Raw genomic sequence first — 22,387 nt, 5'->3', positions numbered from 1 at the left:
GAAAGAGCAAAATACAAGGAAGTCAGTCACAAAAGTAATAAATTAGAATTAGAAAAGCTTGCTAATACTTAGAATCCATGTAAAGAGAAACAGCTGATTCTCTTTGAAGGTAATATTATTTTGCAAAGGAGGTGGTGTGAGGGATAAATGAGGTCAAGGGAATATTTGTCATATGGTAAGACTGAGAGACAAGATTGACAATTTCATTATATGACGTAAGAAGAATGAAAAGAAAGTCATGAAATGCCTGGAGACTAAACTTTTAAAGTAGTGAGGGAATGAATAGCAAGCTGCAGATAAAGTCACGACAGACAGCTGCTCTTGTCATTTATTTAAAATAATGTTCAGTGCAGCTACCTTTGTTGCATAAATGTCACAAGTCACTTCAGACACATCAAGGACAGGAGCCACTGATTCGAAGGACACGGTGCAGTAACCCAAATGCTACAAAACAAGAAATGATATATGATTTGCAAATAAACATAATCAGGGAGTAAAAATATTTTGCCCTGCCCATTGTACTGGATTCAGTGTACATCAAAATGACCCTATATTTACTGCATATTGGTAATTTTAAGTGTCAACTCTGGGTAATCCTGTTACAAAGAAGCAGCAAATTAAATGAGAAGGTCATATGTACTGTATGGAGAGAGGAAAAATACCTTTTGATGAGATGTCATCTTGTTTCACTTCAATTATCTGCTACAACCACTTACACAGCAACAATATCAGAGTTTTTGAATTTCTAAGCTAGCCTCCCCTCTTAGTCATGAAAGAGAAGGCTGAAATACAGGCAAGAAGAAAGGGAAAAAATGTTTAAAAAAAGTTTTCCAATAATGTAAATTTACAAGATGATCAAAATTAAACTGATTTATTGCCGTAAAATGTAAATTGAAATTTCTAAACTGGAAAACATCACACCATTAAAATGATAATCTTAATGGAACCTGATTATGAGCATATATTTGTCCTGCTGATATTGAGTTAAAAGTACTCTGCCTGCCAAACTCTATTCATTATCGCACAATCTGCTTGATTGTTCAGTGTTCAATGCAATATACTGTATCTATATATGTGTTTCAGCATACCTCACACTCAATATTACGCTTAAGCTATCAAAGTATCCTGACATAATGGTAATATCTATTTTTCAAAAGCTCCAAGGATACACCTCACATTGAAAGGACTGTCAGAGGAGCAGAGGGGGCAGGGAGGCTCTGCTTGTAAAAAATGAAATCAGAAAGAATTCACATTGGATCAAAAGATGTAGAATCCTTGTGAGTAGAGTTAGGAAACCGCAAGGGTAAAACGACGCTGGCTCCTGATCGTGGAGTACAAATTACAATGGGAGATAGAAAAGGTATGCAAAGAGGGCAATGTTATGATGCTGTATAGGGGATATTAATATGCATGTAAATTGGGAAAATCAGGTTGGTGTTGAACCCCAAGAGAAGGAATTTGTAGAATGCCTGTGAGGTAGCTTTTTAGAGCAGCTTGTGGTCGAGCCCACTAGGGAATAGACAATTGACCGGTATTGATTAGAGAGCTTAACGTGAAGAAACCCTTAGGAGACAGTGATCATAATATGATAGGATTCATCCGACAATTGGGAGGGAGAAACTAAAAATCAGACGTATCTGTATTATAGTGGAATAAAGGGACTTTTAGAGGCATGAGAAAGGAGCTGGTCAAAGTTAGTTGGAAGGGATCACTACCAGGGATTATGGCAGATCAGCAATAGCTGGAGTTTTGGAGAGTAATTCAGAAGGTGCGGGATCAGCTCTTGCCAAAGAAGAAGAATTATAAAGTCACGAGGAGGAAAGTGTACCTAACAAGAGAAGTCAAAGACAGCATAAAAAATCAAAAAGAGAGGACATAAATATAACAAAAATTAGTGCGAAGCTTAGGGGATTAGGAACCTTTACGAACCAACAGAAGTCAACAATAAAGGTAATAAGGAGAGAAAAGGTGAAATTCCAGAACGAGGGGTCACAGTTTGAGGATAGAGGGGAAGCCTTTTAGGATCGAGATTAGGAAAAACTTCTTCACACAGAGAGTGGTGAATCTGTGGAATTCTCTGCCACAGGAAACTATTGAGGCCAGTTCATTGGCTATATTTAAGAGGGAGTTAGATATGGCCCTTGTGGCTACGGGGGTCAGGGAGTATGGAGGGAAGGCTGGAGCGAGGTTCTGAATTGGATGATCAGCCATGATCATAATAAATGGCGGTGCAGGCTCAAAGGGCCGAATGGCCTACTCCTGCACCTATTTTCTATGTTTCTATGTTTCTATGTTTCTATGAAATATGAAGGTAAGCTAACCAACAATATAAAAGGGGATACCAAAAGATTTTTTGAGGTGAGAGTAGATATCGGACTGCTAAAAACTGATACTGGAAAGGTAGTAATAGAGGATAAAGAAATGGAGGATGAACTCATTAAGTGTTTTGTGTCAGTCTTCACCATGGAAATCGCCAGCAGCATGCCAGAAATTCGAGAATGCCAGAGGCAGAATTGAGTGTAGTTGCTATTACTAAGGAGAAGGTGCTTGAGAAGTTGTAAGTTCTGAAGCTAGAAAAGTCACTAGGACCAGATAGATAACACCTCAGGCTCTGTAGGAGGTAGATGGAGAGATTTTGTAGGTATTAGTCATAATCTTTCAAGTATCAGTAGGTTCTGGAATGGTTCTAAAGGAATGGAAAATTGCAAATGTCATGCCACTCTTTAAAAGAAGGAAGGAAGCCAAAGCTAGGAAATTGTAAGCCAGTTAGCCTGGCTTCAGTGGTTGGCTGTCAAGATGTTAGAGCCCATTATTAAGGATGAGGTTTCAGAATATTAAAGGTTCATGATAAAATAGGCCGAAGTCAGCATGGTTTTCTTAAGAGAAAATCTTGCCTGACAAATCTGTTGGAATTCTTTGAGGAATAGACAAAGATCAGACTGTGGATGTTGTTAACTTGGATTTTCAGAAGGTCTTTGATAAAGTGCCACATATAAGGCTGCTAAACAAGAGCCATGGTATTGCAGAAAAAAATACTTACATTGACAGAAGAGTGGCTGATAGGCAGGAGACGAAGAATGGGAATAAAGTGGGCTTTTTCTGGATGCTACAGGTGACTAGTAGAGTTCTGCACGTGTCAGTGTTGGAACTGATGCATTTCATGTTATGCAGTATGTCAATGATCTGGATGTCCTAATTTTTGGCTTTGTGGCCAGGTTTGTGGATGATACAAAGATAAGTGGAGGGGAAGGTAGTGTTGAGGAAGCTTTATAAGGCATTGGTCAGACAACACTTGGAGCATTGTGAGCAGTTCTGGGCCCCTTATCTAAGGAAGAATATGCTGATATTGGGGAGGGTCCTGAGGAGGTTCACAAGAATGATCTCTGGAATTAAAGGGTTAATGTATGAGGGGAGTTTAATGACTCAGGGCCTGTACACAATGGAGTTTAGAAGAATGAAGGGGGATCTCATTAAACCCATCAAAGATTGAAAGGCCTAGATAGAGTGTATGTGGAGAGGATATTTCCAATAGTGGTGAAGTGTAGGACTAGAGGACACAGCTTCAGAATAGAAGTATGTCCCTTTAGAACAGAGGTGAGAAGGAATTTCTTTAATCAGAGGGTGTTGTCTTTGTGGAATTCATTGCCGCAGACAGTCACTTAAGGTGGCGGTTTTTTGGTTCTGGATTAGTAAAAATATCAAAGGTTATAGGGAAAAGGCAGGAGAATGGGTTTCAGAGGATGGAATGTCAGAGTAGACTTGATGGGCCAAATGGCCTAATTCTGCTCCTATGTCTTATGGTCTTATGACCCAAGTGTAAAGTGCAGGTTACCTATGGTCTTTAAATAGATATTAGAAATCAAAGACGTTTATAACAGTAGTAATAATAATTCATTTGTCGGGCACTTTTCATACAGACAACGTAGATCAAAGTTCTTTACAATGGGATAAAGTGGAAAAATGACAATGAAAGATAAAAAGGTGTTAATTAAAAGCAAAGTTAAATGAACAAGTTTTGAGCTGGCGTTCAAAAGTGTCAAATGATTCTGCATTCCTTATTCTTTTAGGTATTGAATTCTAGTATAACAGCATAGTTCAAAAATGCTGACCTGCCAGTTTTCTTTTGAGGGAGATTGTTTAAGTTTAAGAGACCAGCAGAAGAAGAGCTGAAAACTTGATCAGGATCATAAAATGAAGGGCCATCATAGAGTGGCAAAAAACTGTAGATGGTGAATGGGAGTCTCTGCTCAGAAAGTAACAGGTGTAATTAAGCTCAGATTGCTTGGAATTCAGTTGGTAGGCCCAATAGCCACATACTCTGCTGAAGCATAATGAAGCACAATGCTCAAGATTCACGTTTACACTTTGGGGGTAAATCTGAACTCTCATTCATTACCTGTTTTTCACCTCTGCTATTTTTACCTGTCTTTCACCTCATTTGTCACCTTTTGTGAAAAGGAGTACTGCTAATTCTTAAATGCTTCTGCAAAAAATCCAGAAGTCTCCAGCTTCTTCTGCAATGATCTTTGTACCACTTGTTAATGGCTGATCACATCCTTTCTTCTGCTTACTGATTTAAATGCATTTAGTTCTGTGTTTCTTCCCTGATTCTAGCAATTGCAGGTTTTATTGCTTTATTGCCAGTGAAGGAGTGGAGCTTTGAGGCTTTGGCTTGAGAGGCTTGGATGAGAAGAGGCAGAGGACAAGCTTGTTCCCAGTTAGTCTTTACAATGCCTCCTGAGACAGTGATGTGCCTCTCATGTGAGATGTGGCAGTCTTGGAGGAACTCCCTTCTCCCGCAGAGTCACATCTGCCAGAAGTGCATGCGACTGGGCGATATGGAAGATCGTGTAAGGAATCTGGGGCAGCAGCTGGATGACCTTCGACTCATAAGGGAGAATGAGGCGGTCATAGATGAGAGCTACAGGGAGGTAGTCACACCTAGGCTGCCAGAAGCAGGTCGTTGGGTGACAGTCAGAGGGGGGAAAGCGAAGGTGAGTAGACAGGTAGACAGGTAGTGCAGAGCACCCCGTAGCCGTTCCCCTGAATAATAAGTTTACTGTTGGCGGGGACGACCTACCAGGGGTGAGCCACGGTGGCAGGGCCTCCGGCACTGAGTCTGACCCTGTGGTACAGAAGGGTGGGACAGAGAAGAGGAGGGCTGTCGTCATTGGGGACTCTATAGTCAGGGGAGCAGACAGCAGATTTTGTGGACGTGAGAAGGACACCCGTATGGTTTGTTACCTCCTGGGTGCCAGGGTCCGGGATGTCTCTGACCAGGTGCACGATATCCTGGTACGAGAGGGAAAGCAACCAGAAGTCGTGATACATGTTGGGACCAACGACATAGGCAGGAAGAGGGATGAGGTCCTTAAGTGTGAGTTTTGGGAACTAGGCAGAAGGCTGAAGAACAGGACCTCAAGGGTGGCGTTCTCAGGATTGCTGCCAGTGCTACGTGACAGTGATGGTAAGAATTGGAGGAGATGGCAGTTGAATGCATGGCTGAGAAGTTGGTGCAGGGTGCAGGGTTTTAGATTTTTGGGTCATTGGGAAATCTTCTGGGGAAGGTGGGACCTGTACAGATTGGATGGGTTGCACCTGAACTCGAGGGGGAGCAATATCCTTGCAGGTAGGTTTGCTAGCATGGTTCGGGAGGGTTTAAACTAATTTGCAAGGGGGATGGGACCCAGAGCGATAGAGCAGTGAAAGAAGTGCATGGAGTAAAGCCAGATCTAACATATAGAGAGGCTTTGAGGAAAGAGAAGCAGAATAAACGGTGTAAAGACAGTAAGGTAGAAGGGCTGAAATGTGTGTACCTCAATGCAAGAAGCATCAGGAACAAAGGTGATGAACTGAGAGCTTGGATACACACATGAAATTATGATGTAGTGGCCATTACAGAGACTTGGCTGGCACAAGAGCAGGAATGGATTCTCAATATCCCTGGATTTCAGTGCTTTAAAAGGGATGGGTGGGGGAGGGGAGGAGGGGTGGCATTATAGGTCAGAGATACAATTACAGCTACAGAAAGGGTGGGTAATGTAGCAGGATCCTCTTTTGAGTCAGTATGGGTGGAAGTCAGGAACAGGAAGGGAGCAGTTACTCTATTGGGAGTATTCTATAGACCCCCGGGTAGCAACAGAGATACTGAGGAGCAGATTGGGAGGTAGATTTTGGAAAGGTGCAAAAATAACAGGGTTGTTATCATGGGTGACTTTAACTTCCCTAATATTGCTTGGCACCTGATTAGTTCCAACGGTTTAGACAGGGCAGAGTTTGTTAAGTGTGTCCAGGACGGATTCCTGTCACAGTATGTTGACAGGCCGACTGTGGGATGCCATACTAGACCTAGTACTAGATAACGAACTGGGTCAGGTCACAGATCTCTCAGTGGGTGAGCATCTGGGGGACAGTGACCACCACTCCCTGGCCTTTAGCATTATCATGGAAAAGGATAGAATCAGAGAGGACAGGAAATTTTTTAATTGGGGAAGGGCAAATTATGAGGCTATAAGGCTAGAACTTGCAAGTGTAAATTAGGATTACATGTGGTCGATGTTTATGGATCTCTTACAGGATGTTAGGGATAAATTCGTCCCGGTGAGGAAGATAAAGAATGGTAGGGTGAAGGAACCATGGGTGACAAGTGAGGTGGAAGATCTAGTCAGGTGGAAGAAGGCAGCATACATGAAGTTTAGGAAACAAGGATCAGATAGGTCTATTGAGGAATATAGGGTAGCAAGAAAGGAGCTTAAGAAGGGGCTGAGAAAAGCAAGAAGGGGGCATGAGAAGGCCTTGATGAGTAGGGTAAAGGAAAACCCCAAGACATTCTTCAATTATGTGAAGAACAAAAGGATGACAGGAGTAAATGTAGGACCGATTAGAGATAAAGGTGGGAAGATGTGCCTGGAGGCTGTGGCAGTGAGCGAGGTCCTCAATGAATACTTCTCTTCGGTATTCATCAGTGAGAGGGAACTTACTGAAGGTGAAGACAATATGAGTGGGGTTGATGTTCTGGAGCATGTTGATATTAAGGGAGAGGAGGTATTGGACGGATAAGTCCTTGGGGCCTGTCAGAATGTTCCCCAGGCTGCTCCACGAGGCGAGGGAAGAGATTACTGAGCCTCTGGCTAGGATCTTTATGTCCTCGCTGTCCACGGGAATGATACCAGAGGATTGGAGCGAGGCGAATGTTGTCCCCTTGTTCAAAAAAGGTAGTAGGGATAGTTCAGGTAATTATAGACCAATGAGCCTTACGTCTGTGGTGGGAAAGCTGTTGGAAAAGATTCTTAGAGATAGGATCTATGGGCATTTAGAGAAACACTGTCTGATCAGGAACAGTCAGCATGGCTTTGTGAAAGGCAGATCGTATCTAACAAGCCTGATAGAGTTCCTTGAGGAGGTGACCAGGCATATAGATGAGGGTAGTGTAGTGAATGTGAGCTACATGGATTTTAGTAAGGCATTTGACAAGGTTCCACACAGTAGGCTTATTCAAAAAGTCAGAAGGCATGGGATCCAGGGAAGTTTGGCCAGGTGGATTCAGAATTGGCTTGCCTGCAGAAAGCAGAGGATCGTGGTGGAGGGAGTACATTTGGATTGGAGGGTTGTGACTAGTGGCGTCCCACAAGGATCAGTTCTGGGACCTCTACTTTTCATAAGTTTTATTAATGACCTGTATGTGGGGGTAGAAGGGTGGGTTGGCAAGTTTGCAGACGACACAAAGGTTGGTGGTGTTGTAGATAGTGTAGAGGATTGTCGAAGATTGCAGAGAGACATTGATAGGATGCAGAAGTGGGCTGAGAAGTGGCAGATGGAGTTCAACCCGGAGAAGTGTGAGGTGGTACACTTTGGAAGGACAAACTCCAAGGCAGAGTACAAAGTAAATGGTAGGATACTTGGTAGTGTGGAGGAGCAGGGCGATCCACAGATCCCTGAAAGTTGCCTCAGAGGTAGATAGGGTAGTTAAGAAAGCTTATGGGGTGTTAGCTTTCATAAGTCGAGGGATAGAGTTTAAGAGTCACGATGTAATGATGCAGCTCTATAAAACTCTGGTTTGGCCACACTTGGAGTACTGTGCCCAGTTCTGGTCACCTCACTATAGGAAGGATGTGGAAGCATTGGAAAGAGTACAGAGGAGATTTACCAGGATGCTGCCTGGTTTAGAGAGTATGCATTATGATCAGAGATTAAGGGAGCTAGGGCTTTACTCTTTGGAGAGAAGGAGGATGAGAGGAGACATGATAGAGGTGTACAAGATAATAAGAGGAATAGATAGAGTGGATAGCCAGCACCTCTTGCCCAGGGCACCACTGCTCGATACAAGAGGACGTGGCTTTAAGGTAAGGGGTGGGAAGTTCAAGGGGGATATTAGAGGAAGGGTTTTTATTCAGAGAGTGGTTGGTGCGTGGAATGCACTGCCTGAGTCAGTGGTGGAGGCAGATACACTCGTGAAATTTAAGAGACTACTAGACAGGTATATGGAGGAATTTAAGGTGGGGGCTTATATGGGAGGTAGGGTTTGAGGTTCGGCACAACGTTGTGGGCCAAAGGGCCTGTACTGTGCTGTACTATTCTATGTTCTATGTTCTATGTTTATTGCTGAGAATGTCAATGGTAGAAATATGCTATTTAATGATCAAATGCTCCCTCTACTGGTAAGAAACCAGTAGCAGGAGCATTCTGCATGATATTTAAAACTTTGACAAACTTCAGAGTATAGTGACTGGCTGCATCACACCCTGGTGTGGAAACACTGAAGCCCTTGAACGAAAAATCCTTCAAAAAGTGGTGGCCATGGCTCAGTACATCACAGGTGAAGCCCTCCCCACCATTGAGAAAATTGAGAACATCTACATGGAACACTTGCAGGAAAGCAGAGTCCATCATCAGGGACCTCCACCACCACCCAGGACATGCTCCCATCGGGAAGAAGGTACAAGAGCTTCAGTACTCACACCACCAGGTTCCAGAACAGTTACAACCCCTAAGTCTTCAGGCTCTTGAACCAAAGTCAATACCCCTCAACTGGAAATAACAGGAGGGTAGGCTCAGGCGGAGCAGCCACGGTCAGAGTGTGTCAGTGATAGAGCGTAACAGGCGAAGGCACAGTTAAGAAGAGGCAAGCCTTTTTCTTTTTTGTTTTAGAGTAGTCAGGATGGAATGCCCCTCCTGTCAAATGTGGGAATTCAGGATGCCTGACGGTTTCCCTGGTGACTGCTTCTGAGGGAAGTCCACCCAACTTCAGCACCCGCCTGACCGGTCAGGGAGTTGGAGCTGGAGTTGGATGTACTCAGAACCATTCGGGAAGCCGGAGATTTATAGGTGAGACTTTCTGAAGAGGTGGTCACACCCAGAGTACAGGCTTCAGGCATTAGATGGGCGACTATCAGGGGAGGCAACAGAATTAATAAGTCAGTGTAGGGTTTACCTGTGGCCATTCCCGTCAGCAACAAGTTTTCCCCCTTTGGATACTACAGGGGGAGGTGGGGGGGGGGTTGACCCATCAGATCACGGCAGCAGCTGCCAGGCTGATGGCGCTGTGGCCAGCACTGTGCTTCAAGAGGGAAGGGTAAAGTCAGGCCGTGCAGTTGTTATAGGGGGATAGAAAGGAGATTCTGTGGCCACAAAAGAGACACCAGAATGGTGCATGGCCTCCTGGGTGCTGGGATCCATGATGTATTGGAGCTGTTGCAGGATATTCTCCAGGAGGAAGGGGAACAGACAGAGGTCGTGGTGCACATTGGCACCAATGAGATAGGTAGAAAAGGGGAAGAGATCCAACGCAGTGAGTTTAACGAGTTAGGAAAAAGGCTGAAGAGAAGGACCTCCAAGGTTGTCATCTCTGGATTACTGTACTCCCAGTGCCACAGGCTAATGCAGGTAGGAATGGGGTGATGGCACAGATGAATGAGTGGCTGCACAGGATTTCAGATTCTTGGATGATTGGAACCTTTTCTGGGGGAGGGGTGACCTGTGCAAGAGGGAGAGATTGCATCTGAACTGGAAGGAAACCAGTATCCTGGCTGGGAGGTTTGCTGATTCTACTTGGGAGAGTTTACAGTAGCCATGCAGGGGGCTGGGAACCAGAGCCCCAGGTCAGTAAAGGAAGGATCAGACCAGAAGGTAAAAGTATTAAAAGGCAAGATCAAAGTAACAGATATGATGGGTTGATGGGTCGGATTGTTTGAAGTTTATATATTTCAATGCTCGGAGTATTATGGGTTATGGGTGATGAACAGAGCATAGATCTAGTGAGAGAGGGGCAGGAATGAGTGATTAATGTATCAGGTTTTTGAAGTTTTAGAGACGATAAAGGAGGTGGTAAATGAGGAAGTGCAATTTCACTACTAATCAGGGACAATATCACGGCTGCACTCAGAGGAGACATAATGGAGGGGTCAGACACTGAGTCCATTTGGGTGAAACTCAGGAACAGGAAGGGTGCAATCACACTGATGGGATTGCACTACAGAACTCCTAATAGTTACCGGGACATTGAGGAACAGATATGTAATCAGATTAAGGAAATGTGTAAAAATAATAGCTGTCATGGGGGATTTGAACTTCCCTAATATAAAATGAGATCCTCTTAGTGTAAGGGGTTTAGATGGGGCAGAGTTTGAGAAGTGTTTCGAGGAAAGTTTCTTAAATCAGTATGCGGACAGTGCAACGGGAGGAGGGGCCACACTGGACCTGGTGTTGGGTAATGAGCTTCGCCAGGTGACTGATCTTTCGGTCGATGAACAGTTAGAGGACAGTGACCACAATTCCTTATCTTTCAGGATAGCTATAGATAAGGATAGGTATGGTCCTTGTGGGAGAGTTTTAAAGTGGAGTAGGGCAAATTACGAGGCCATTAGGCAAGAACTAAGAAGCGTTAATTGGGAACACCTTTTCTTTGCAAGTCCACATCAGAATACAGAATTGCTCAGAATACAGGAAAGGTATTATCCTGTTAGAAGGAAGGATTGGGATGGAAAGATAAGAGAACCTTTGATGTCCAGAGAGGTGATGAATTTAATCAAGAAAAAGGAAAAGTAGGTAATGCTTCAGAAGTTAGGATCAAACGGAGCACATGAGCGTTATAAAGAAGCCAGAAAGGAACTAAAGACGGGAATTAGGAAAGCCAGGAGGGGCCACGAGAGTCCTTGTAAAGTAGGATTAAAGAGAATCCCAAGTCATTCTATACATACATTGAGTAAAATGATAATTAGGAAGAGGGTGGCACCACTTAACAATAAAGGGGGAAACATTTGCTTGGATGCAGAGAATGTGGGTGAGGTACTTTGCTTCAGTATTTACCAAGGAAAAGGATATGGAAGACCAGGAGTTCAGAGGTGGGTGGGTAAATATATTATGGTGCCTAGAGATCAAAAGGAGGAAGCGTTGAGCCTCTTAAGGTCTGATGGGGTTTACCCCAGGTTAATGAAGGATGCAAGAGATGAGATTTCTGGGCCCTTGGCAAGTACTTTAGTGTCTTCTCTAGCCAGAGGCAAGGTCCCACAGAACTGGCAAATGGCTAATGTAGTACTTCTTCTTAAGAAAGGAACAAGGGAAAACCCTGGGAGCTATAGACCAGTGAGACTTACGTCAGTTGCAGAGAAATTGCTGGGAAAAATTCTCAGGGATGGGATATATGAGCATTTGGAAGCCCATGGCCTATTTAGGGAGAGCCAGCACGTCCTTGTTCGTGGCAAGTTTTACCAAGTTTTGTCTTGAGTTTCTTGACAAGGTGATGAGAGAGATTGAGGAGGGTAGGGCAGTAAATGCTGTCTACATGGATTTTGGTAAGCCGTTTGACAAAGACCCTCATGGGAGACTAATCCAGAAGGTTAAAATGCATGGGGTCTGCAGTGAAATGACTGTTTGGTTTCGGAATTGGCTTGCACATAGAAGACAGAGGGTAATGGTTGAAGAGACTTAGTCGAGCTGGAGATCTGTAATTAGTGAATTTTGCAGTGATCTGTGCTGGAACCACTGCTATTTGAAATGTATATAAATCATCTGGATGAAAATGCAGATGGGTGGATTAGTAAATTTGCGAATGATACCAAGATTGGTGGAGTTGTAGATAGTGTACAAGACTGGCAAAGAATACAGAATGCTATAGACCAGTTGCAGATATGGGTTGAGAAATGGCAGATGGAGTTTAACAAAGATAAATGGGAGGTGTTGAACCTGGGTAGAAGAAATGCAAGATCCTTAACAGTGTGGTAAAGTAGAGAGATCTTGGGATCCAAGTTCACAGCTCAAACTAAGTGGCTACACAGGTCAATAAGGTGGTTAAGAAGGCTTATGGAACACCTGCTTTCATTAGTCAAGGCACGGAGTTCAAAATCAGGAGATTTTGTTGCAACTTCTTAAAACTCTGGTTAGGGCACTTCTGGAGTATTGCATATAATTCTGGTCACCCCACTATAGGAAGGATGTTGGGGCTTTGGAGAGGGTACAGAAGAGGTATACCAGGATGCTGACTGGTTTAGAGAGCATGTGATATCACAAGAGGCTAGATAAACTTGGTTGTGTTGTACAGAGCATCAGAGGCAGAAGGGAGATCTGATAGAGGATTATAAGATTATGAGAGACACTGATAGAGTGGACAAAGAGAATCTGTTTCCCAGGATTGAAATGTCCAATACCAGAGGGCATGCATTGAAGGTGAGAGGAACTAGGCTCAAGGGGGATGTAAGAGATCTGTGGATGCCTGGAATGCACTGCTTGGTGTGGTGGTGCAGGCAAATACATTAGAGGTTTTTCCCCACCCACTCATGCTCAATGGCTTAGAGACATTATGTCCTGCTTAGACCTTGAAAAGATTCATTATTCACTTCTTAATTCAGACATAAAGTTCCAAAAGGTGTGGGACCTTTTCTTGAGTATTTTCACGATTTCTCTTTAGATTAAAGGTTTATCCTTTTTTTTTTGTATTTTATTCCCTTACTTTCAGCTTTTTTTTCTGGTTAAGTTTTACAGTTTTTTTCGTGTGAAATATGTTATAGTTTATGTAGTAGGCAATATACTTGTTTTTATATTTACAGCTCTGTGGTGACTAAAGCTCTGTTTAACTTCTCTTTACATCAAAATGGTTGGCTTGGAGTTGCATAGTGGGAGGGTTTTTTAGATTAGATCCTGAGAACACTCAGTCCTCTTTTATTGTCATTTAGAAATGCATACATGCATTAAGAAATGATACAATGTTAACTTTATATGATTTTATTTTGGGTGCTTTTTCCTTTCTGTTATGAATTGTATATTAGACATGTTTGTTTTGCACTGTATAAATCTCTTTTTTGCTGGTGGGGTTTTTTTCTGTTGTGTTGTAGAAACTCATTAAAAAAATTAATTAAAAAAAGAGGTTTTTAAGAGATATTTGGATAGACACATGGATATAAGGAGGATAGAAGAATCAGGTTTATTATCACTGGCAAGTGTCATGAAACTTGTTAACTTAACAGCAGCAACTCAATGCAATACATAATATAGAAGAAAATAAATAAATAAATAAACCAATCAATTATAGTGTATATATATATATATTGAATAGATTAAAATCATGCAAAAACAAAAATTATATATATTAAAAAAGTGAGGTATTGTTCAAGGGTTCAATGTCCATTTCGGAATGGGATGGCAGAGGGGAAGAAGCTGTTCTTGAATCACTGAGTGTGTGCCTTCAGGCTTCTGTACCTCCTACCTGATGGAAACAGTAAGAAAAGGGCGTGCCCTGGGTGCTGGAGGTCCTTAATAATGGACGCTGCCTTTCTGAGACACCGTTCCTTGAAGATGTCCTGGGTAGGCTAGTACCCGAGATGGAGCCGACTAAATTTACAACCCTCTGCAGCTTCTTTCGGTCCAGTGCAGTAGTTCCCCCCCCCCGCCCCCACATACCAGACAGTGATGCAGCCTGTCAGAATGCTCTCCATGGTACATCTATAGAAGTTTTTGAGTGTTTTTGTTGACATACCAAATCTCGTCAAACACCTAATGAAGCATAATCACTGTCTTACCTTCTTTATAACTCTATCAATGCTGTATGTTGGGACCAGGTTAGCCAGGAACTAGAAACTGCTCACTCTCTCCACTTCTGATCCCTCTATGAGGATTGGTATGTATTCCTTCATCTTACCCTTCCTGAAGTCCACAATTAGCTCTTTTGTCTTACTGACGTTGAGTGCCAGGTTTTTGCTGCAACACCACTTCATTAGTTGGTATATCTCCCTCCTGTACGCCTTCTCGTCTCCATCTGAGATTCTACCAACAATGGTTGTACCATCAACAAATTTATAGATGGTATTTGGGCTATACCTAGCCACACAGTCATGGGTATAGAGAGAGTAGAGCAGTGGGCTAAGCACACATCTCTGAGGTACAGAAGTGTTGATCGTCAGCAAGGAGGAGATATTATCACCAATCCACACAGATTGTGATCTTCTGGTTTGGAAGTTGAGGATCCAATTGCAGAGGGAGATTCAGAGGCCCAGGTTCTGTAACTTCTCAATCAGGACTGTAGGAATGATGCTATTAAATACTGAGCTATAGTCAATGAACAGTATCCTGACATAGATGTTTGTGTTGTCCAGGTGGTCTAAAGCCCTGTGAAGAGCCATTGAGATTGCATCTGCCTTTGACCTATTGTGGTGATAGGCAAATTGCAATGGGTCCAGGTCCTTGCTGAGGCAGGAGTTCAGTCTAGTCAAGACCAACCTCTCATAGCATTTCATCACTGTAGATGTGAGTGCTACCGGGCGATAGTCATTAAGGCAGCTCACATTATTCTTCTTAGGCACTGGTATAATTGTTGCTTTTTTTGAAGCAAGTGGGAACTTCTGCCTGGAGCAGTGAGAGGTTGAAAATGTCATGGTATAGGTAGGAGGGAATAGTGTTTGGATCTTTTTGATTTGCTTTGTAGCTGGTTCAGCACAACACTGTGGGTCAAATGACCTGTTCTGTGCTGTACTCTTCTATGTTCTATATTCACTCAACTTCACTTGTCCCACTATTGAAACGTTCCCAGAAGCAACTGACTCATTTTCAACGACTCTTCATCTCATGTTCTCGGTATTTATTTCTTATTTATTTATTATTAATACTATTTCTTGTTTTTGTGCTTGCACAGTTTGTTGTCTTCTGCACTCCAGTCGAACGCTCTGGTTGGGGGTCTTTCATTGAGTTTGTTATGGTTACTATTCTATAAATTTATTGAGTATGCCCACAAGAAGATGAATCTCAGGGTTATATATGGTGACATATATGTACTTGGATAATAAGTTTACCTTGTGCTTTGAACTTTGGGAGTAAGGCTCCTGTTCATTCCACTGAAACTATTGATATTAGAGTTTCTTCGTCTTGTGACAATACCAGGAAAAATGCAGGAAACAGCACCTGACCTTCTTTGACCTCACTAAAGCCTGTGACTCACTCCATATGGAGAGACTATGGACAGCTCTCCAGAGAAAAATTTGCCTTCATTTTATGTTTACTCCATGACAGCATGCAAGCCATGATAATAGCCAACAGGCCGCTTGCAGAGCCAAATTCAGTGAAGATAGTTGTGAATCATGATTTGATTCCAATTACTCTCTGTAAGGAGTTTGCACATTCGATCCATGACTGCATGTGTTTTTCTGGGTTCTCTGGTTTCCTCCCACATTCCAATGATCTATGTGTAGGGTTAGTACGTTGTAGACATGCTGCGTTGACACCAGAAGCATGGAGAAATTTTCAGGCTGTCCCCAGAACAATCCTCACTAATTTGATTTGACACAAAACACCACATTTCACTGTATGTTTTAATGTTTCAATGAACATCTGACAAATAAAACTAATCTTTAATCAAACAAGGCTATGTTTTCAATCTTTCCTGCTGTAGCAGTGCACCACTTGTCCAGTAAGCTTCATATGGGAATGACGCTAATCTTCAGAATCAATGGGAAGCTGTTTAGTCTACACTGAGCAAAGTCTCACAAAGCTAAGTAGTCAGGCTGCAATATGTAGACAACACTTCTACGTGAGCTCCAAGACATCCACCATTCATTCACCAAAGCATGGGCGGGGATGGGAATTACAAATGTCCTCTACCAAGCTCCTTGCATTGCTCCACACTGCCTTCCAAACTGAAGGTTCTCAACAAGATTCTGGAAACGTAGATAACTTTCTATATCTCAGGAGCCACATCAGTGATGAAATTCTCCATTGCCTTCAAGAGACCGACACACCCTTTGGACGACTGAAGTAAAGGGTAATTGGTGGTGTTATTGATCGTGAAGAGGGTAGATTTACCCTGCAGAATGATATTGATCAGCTGGTCAGTCGATCTGGCCTAGCAGATGGAATTTAACCCTGATAAGTGTATGTCATGATGTTTTTGTTTTGTGGATGGTCTAATAAGGATAGGACATATACCATGTAAGGTCTGAGAAAGTATTAAGCACAAAGGGTCCTTTTTTTTTAAGTCTGTAGATCTTTGATGCTGGCATCATAGATGGTCAGAGTGGTGAAAGGGCACATGAGATGCTTATCTACATTAACCAGGTCATAAAATATATGCAAGGAAGCCTGGACACAACTTTATAATATTGGGTATGATGGCTGAAATATTGTAAATCTTTCTGGTCAACACATTACTGGAAGGATGTGATTCCATTGGAGAGGTGCTGGGGAAATTTGTATAGGATGGAATGTCTCACTTATGAAAAGAGACTGGAGAGGCTGGGTTAGATTTCCTTGGAACAAAGCAGGCAAAGTACATCTTGTGATGTTCTGTGCATTTCCATCTGGCCACTCTACATTCTGGCCACTTCTCCTTTAACTTTACTGCTTCTCCTATCAATTTCTTAAGCCATCAATTTCACCTCTACTCCTGTTAGATTTCACTGGTCTCCATCAGGCATTTTGTAACGTAAATGGTTGTATATAATTACTCCTCATTGTAGTTGGAGCGCTCGAAGAGATTGTAGGTAAAGTGCATATTTCTAAAACTTACAGAGCATAATTATAGAATAGTGCAAATAAATCAAATTTTAAAAGTAAGAGGAATTATTTTTACTATGGAAATATGAACAGGAAGCAGCTGAGGTATGTGGTTTAAATGCATTAAAACAATAAAGGTAAGTACAAGGAAGAAAGGGATTTATTGAAAGGTTGAGATGGGATGGTTAGAAAGAGAAAATGCACATACAGAAAATAAATATACATACGTATTAATCATGTCAAATAGCCAGTTTCTGGGTTGTGACTTTTATGTAATTCTATGTATGAAGTGATCTTCAAATAATACTTACTGCAAATTCATGGGGCTTTGGAACACAAGCTGAAAGTACTACTGTGAAATCATCTTTGAGGCAATTAGTTTCTTGGATAATGAATTCCACAAATGTCATCTGGCTAGATGCCTGGAATGCACAAGAAGATGTTCTTTAAATTACATTTTCTATTCCCCTCTTTCCCATGCTACTCCCAAATGTAACTTGAGGCAAGACTATCGATGTTGTCAATCGCGCCAGCTTAACGTAGCATACATTTCTGTCAGCCAGGAGGAATACTTACCAATCAGAGACAGCATGAAATCTTGTAGCTTTATTCTCATAGAGAATCTTATTCTGCTAGGATTTGTGGGCTAACCTTCAATTGTTCATTCAACTGGTTAAGTTGCTCTGTACCAAAGGCAATGGGAAGTCCACATGGGGCACCATATACATTCTAATAATTGATACTTCAAATTTGCATTGGAATCCTATTAGTATCATGGGACCACCAATTTGTGTGCATTCATGAGAAAACTGTATGTGACTTCAGCCATCCACTTCAAACCTCTAAAACAATGGTGAAAAATTGGAACCACAACATGGCTTTGTGGCAATTTTCATTAATGCACCACACTCTTCCTGTCCAATGCTGATAACAGAAATTAGTCCACAAATAATGCTGATGTTGCTTAAGTGGTATATTCAGTGTATTTCCAGCATTGTCATACTTTTCTAGAAATGTAAACTAAAAGATATATTTGTGGAAACGTTGACAAAGGACACAAAAGGAAACTCAGTAGCACAGCATTACATTGAAATGTAAATTTGATCACAAAACACAATAAAAACATAGGGTGAAATTCTTTTACTCAGCTAATGATCTAAATATAAAATTTGCTATATATAAGTTGGTAGATACAAATAGCTTAGATAGAAAACAAAAATAGGATGAGTACATGTGATAAAGAAAGAGGTAAGAGAGATAAGACAGAACAGTCTGATAACTAGAAACATCATCTGAGAGAAAATGAGAATGGCCTCATTTTGTGAATTCATTCTATGTAAAGTCAGTAAGATCCGTTTGCTGTTTAAGAGATTTAAGCTGCTTTATTGAGCTAAATATGGGGAAATTCTTATTTCTAAACTGCAAAAAGCACTTCTATCATTTAAAACAAAATTGAAGTTGCACTGAAGCCACAATAGCATTTAAAGAAAATTAAGGACCAATTAGATATATTGCCCTTTAAAAGAATTCTAGTTCCTTTGCAAAATGAAAATGGGCATGCCGATTTAACAGTCTTACCTTTGTTAAAATCTTTGTGATATTATAAATAGAAAAGTAGCTTGTATCTTTGCTCTCTCTGTTATATTTTTGAATAGCAATATTAACAGCATGATCCACATCTCCACTCTTTAATGGTTTAAATGTGTAGAAGCATCCTGGGCATGGATTTCCAGCCGAAGCTGAGGAGACACAAAACACTCTTCCTGATGTTAAAGATGTTCAGAATGAACACAAGACATTCTGCAGATGCTGGAAATCAGTACAACACACAAAGGATGCTGGAGGAACTCACCAGTTCAGGCAGCATCCAATAAACAGTCGACATTTCAGGCTGAGACCCTCATCAATGATTTATATCTTTCATCAGTTATGTAAAATATCATATTTTGAGCTGGAAGATCGTAAGAGAAAAGGGACAGAGAGAAAGGGACAGAAAGGGATGGAGGAGGGGCACCAGAGGGAGGTTAATCTATTTTAAATTTATAATCTTGTATGTTGGGTCATTTTACTAAATCCTTTGTGTGTGTCATTTCCTATTCTGGCTCTTCTCTTACCCCTTCTCCTTACCTGCCTTTAACCTCCCTCTGGTGCCTGTCCTCCTTCCCTTTCTCCCACAATTCACTCTCCTCTCCTATCAGATTCCTCTTTCTTCAGCCATTTACCTCCTCCATCTATCACCTCCCGGCCTCTTAGTTCATCCCACTTCCAACCCACCTACTTTCCCCCTCACCTTGCTTCCCAAATCACCTGCCAACTTTTACCCCTGCCCTTCCTCTTGACTTCTCATACTGGCTTCTTCTGCCTTCATTTCCAGTGCTGATGAAGGGTCCCAGTCCGAAGCATTGAATGTTTGCTCCTCTCAATGGGTGCTGAGTGCCTCCGGCACTTTGTGTGTGTTACTCATGTTCAGAACAGAGATAGGTTTTAAAAAATAAGTATATTGAATCAAGATTTCCCTTACTGAAACGTTGCATCAGCACCAAGAACTGTCAGAAGACTGTTTGGTGGAGCAAAGATTAAACTGCTGGAAAAACTTAGCAGGCCAAGCAGCAGCTGTGGAGCAAAGGAATGGTTGGTGATTCGGACTGAGACCCTGCATCAGCACTGGGAGTGTGGAGGAAACACAGCCAGTACGAAAAGGTGAGAGGGAGGAGAGAGATCGACGTTGGTAGGTGATGATGGGCAGATGGTGCCAGTTGCAGGGGGCCGTGTCCAGACAGAGGCTGGTAGGCAATAGGTAGAGGTATAGGAAAAGAAGAAATAATGGGAGATGGAGCAAGTGGGATGGGGGGAGGGGAGATGGAAGGTAAAGACAAAATCTGATAAGTGATAAGGAGTGGCGCAGTAGTGTAGCGGTTAGTGAAATGTCAGCAGCCCGTGTTCAATTCCACCACCATCTGTTAGGAGTTTTACGTTTTCCCTGTGATCCCATGAGTGTCCTCCGGACGCTCCATTTTCTCCCACATTCCAAAAGCATAGGGGTTAGCAGGATGATTGGTCATATGGGCGTATTTGGGCAGTGTGGGCAGATGAGCTTGTAACCGGCGTGTATCACTAGGTAAATGTTTAAAGGTGCAGCCAGATAAGGGATGGATGATGGGTTGATGGAACCTCGTGAGGGGGCTGACAGGAAAGGTGAACTAAGAAAGAAAACGACATGGAAGGTAAAGCTCCGGTTGGATGGTAATGGATGGACGGTATGGTAGCGTAGTGGTTAGCGCAATGCTTTTCAGTAGCAGCGACCCGGGTTCAATTCCTGCCACTGTCTGTAAGGAGCTTCTACGTTCTCCCCGTAGCTGTTATTGTTTCCCCCAAGTGCTCCGGTTTCCTCCCACAGTCCAAAGACATACCAGTTGGTAGGCTAATTGGTCATTGTAAATCGTCCCATGATTGGGTTAGGGTTAAATTAGGGGTTGCTGGCCAGCACAACTCGAAAGTCAGGAGGGCCTATTCCTCGCTGTATCTCAATAATTAAATAAAGGAGAACAAATAATGGTGAACAATGGTCTTTTCCATCCCTCCTCTCTTCGTTATGTAGATCCATCACTCTCCCCACCTGATTCCAGCTGCCCATCATCAATATACCTAGGGTTTCTTCTTAGATTCACTTTTAGTATCCCCTCACTCATCTGACTCCATCACCCCCTCTCATCTAGTTCCATCCCCCCTCCCCGTCACCTTCCAGCCTCCTTTTCACCTCTCCCTCTCAGTTCTTGCACTGGCTATCTTCCCTCTGCACCGTCGGACCTGATGCAGGATTTCAGCACAGAACGTTGACCATCCATATGCCTGCACTGGTGCTCTTCAACCTGCTGAGTTCTTCGAGCACCTGCAGTCGCTAGTGTATTGAATCTTTGGTGAATAAGGTCCAAAATTCAAACACAATTTAGAAGTTTTGGCCGTCTGCTGAAAGGCCACAGCCTCCTGCTTACCAGTGATTTGAAATTTTTAGGATGTAACACAACCTAATTATGGCCCAAGGGTTTGAAAGTAGAGGCCGAGGGGAATTAATTGTGATATCAGGAATTTCATCAGTCCAATTGTCTAAAATATTCCAATGCATAGTAAAGGAAGGATTACTGACAAAGTGATTCAGCCTTAGCCTGGATCTGCATTAAGATGTATACAATATATTTTATTGCTGAACAATTAAATAATTTTTCGAGGATGTCTAGATAAGGCCCGGCAGCAGTTAAGGATGTCCAAAGACCCAAGAGTTGTCCTCTATCTTCCTCAGTGTAGACACTGTAAATGTGTGCATATTCCAACTGTCAAATACAGTCATCTCTGCTCCTGATATCAGATTGTAAATCTGAGAGATTTGTGGGAGCAGAGTGTTTAGCATTTTTGTTTGCTGATTGGGAACTAAAGTTTTCCAATCTACAACTTCAAACCAAACAGGTGTTTAGCAGACACTTTAAAAGCAGTTTGGTGCTATAAGTTTATGTACCAATTTCATTTCAGTTGGATATGAAGTCATTCCTATCAGCCTGTGCTAGATTGCAAGACCTGTCCCAAAGTTCGACTTTTATTGACTAAACTCTCGAACTTGATGACCATTTAGTTTAGTGACAGGTGAATGAACTCTCAAGTGTCACGTCCTAATACACATGTAATAAAAGTATTCTATTCTATTTTTAAATATTATACCTGGGTATTTAGAACACTGATAATCCTTCATGTGCAGGAAGCCTTTTGAGGTACGAATGATGATTTTACATTCGCCAAATGCTTTCTAACAAAAGTATAGAAAAGATAATATTTGATTAGTGGAAGTTTTGACAAATTGATCTGCTACATTGTATCATCCTAGAGCTAATTATCGTCAAAGGAAGAAACTACAATGATGTAAATTCAGTTTTAACAATTGTATTTAATATCCATTATAAAGATAAAACCTCAATTATAATAGCCATATTACAGTACATCAGGTATCATTTCTACAGTCCCAACATTTGAACTATAGCCTCCATTCCAACAACCTTCATCTCATGCCACTTCTCATTGGTGAGTCAGAGGTGGGGAGAGTTCAGATCACTTGGTATTCGCTTCTAAGATGACCTGTCCTGGGCCCAGAACATACAGTAGATATAATCACTAATAAGGTGTGCCACCACCTCTACTTTGTCAGAAACTTAAGTAGATTTGGCATATTATAAGACAGGGGTCCCCAACCGTTTTTGTACTACAGACCGGTTTAATATTGACAATGTTCTTGCGGACCAGCCAACCGGGGGGGTGGGGGAGGTTAGAGTTGCCAACGGACAAGAGTAGCAGTCAAATACGTTGTGTTTACCCCGAGAAAGACTGCAATGACCATGAAGCCTTGCGCGGGCACCAGTGCGCATGTGTGTAC

General features: G+C 42.2%; 1 protein-coding gene across 2 annotated transcripts in view; it reads right to left on the bottom strand.

The window, feature by feature from the left end:
• Window positions 1–22,387, bottom strand: part of LOC134344753 (fetuin-B-like) — a 32,813-nt gene that overhangs the window by 5,560 nt on the left and 4,866 nt on the right. For both annotated transcript variants that reach the window (XM_063044839.1, XM_063044840.1), the window contains exons 4-7: window positions 21,682–21,766; window positions 18,550–18,710; window positions 17,283–17,393; window positions 358–444 (exon numbers count right to left, since the gene is read on the bottom strand). In XM_063044839.1, the coding sequence (XP_062900909.1) occupies window positions 358–444; window positions 17,283–17,393; window positions 18,550–18,710; window positions 21,682–21,766 (444 nt within the window). The remainder of the gene's footprint in view (window positions 1–357; window positions 445–17,282; window positions 17,394–18,549; window positions 18,711–21,681; window positions 21,767–22,387) is intronic.

This window comes from Mobula hypostoma, chromosome 4 (genome assembly GCF_963921235.1).
Source record: "Mobula hypostoma chromosome 4, sMobHyp1.1, whole genome shotgun sequence".
NCBI lineage: Eukaryota > Metazoa > Chordata > Chondrichthyes > Myliobatiformes > Myliobatidae > Mobula > Mobula hypostoma.
The sequence above is the reverse complement of the archived record's forward strand: the minus strand, read 5'-3'. Positions and strand labels throughout refer to the sequence as shown.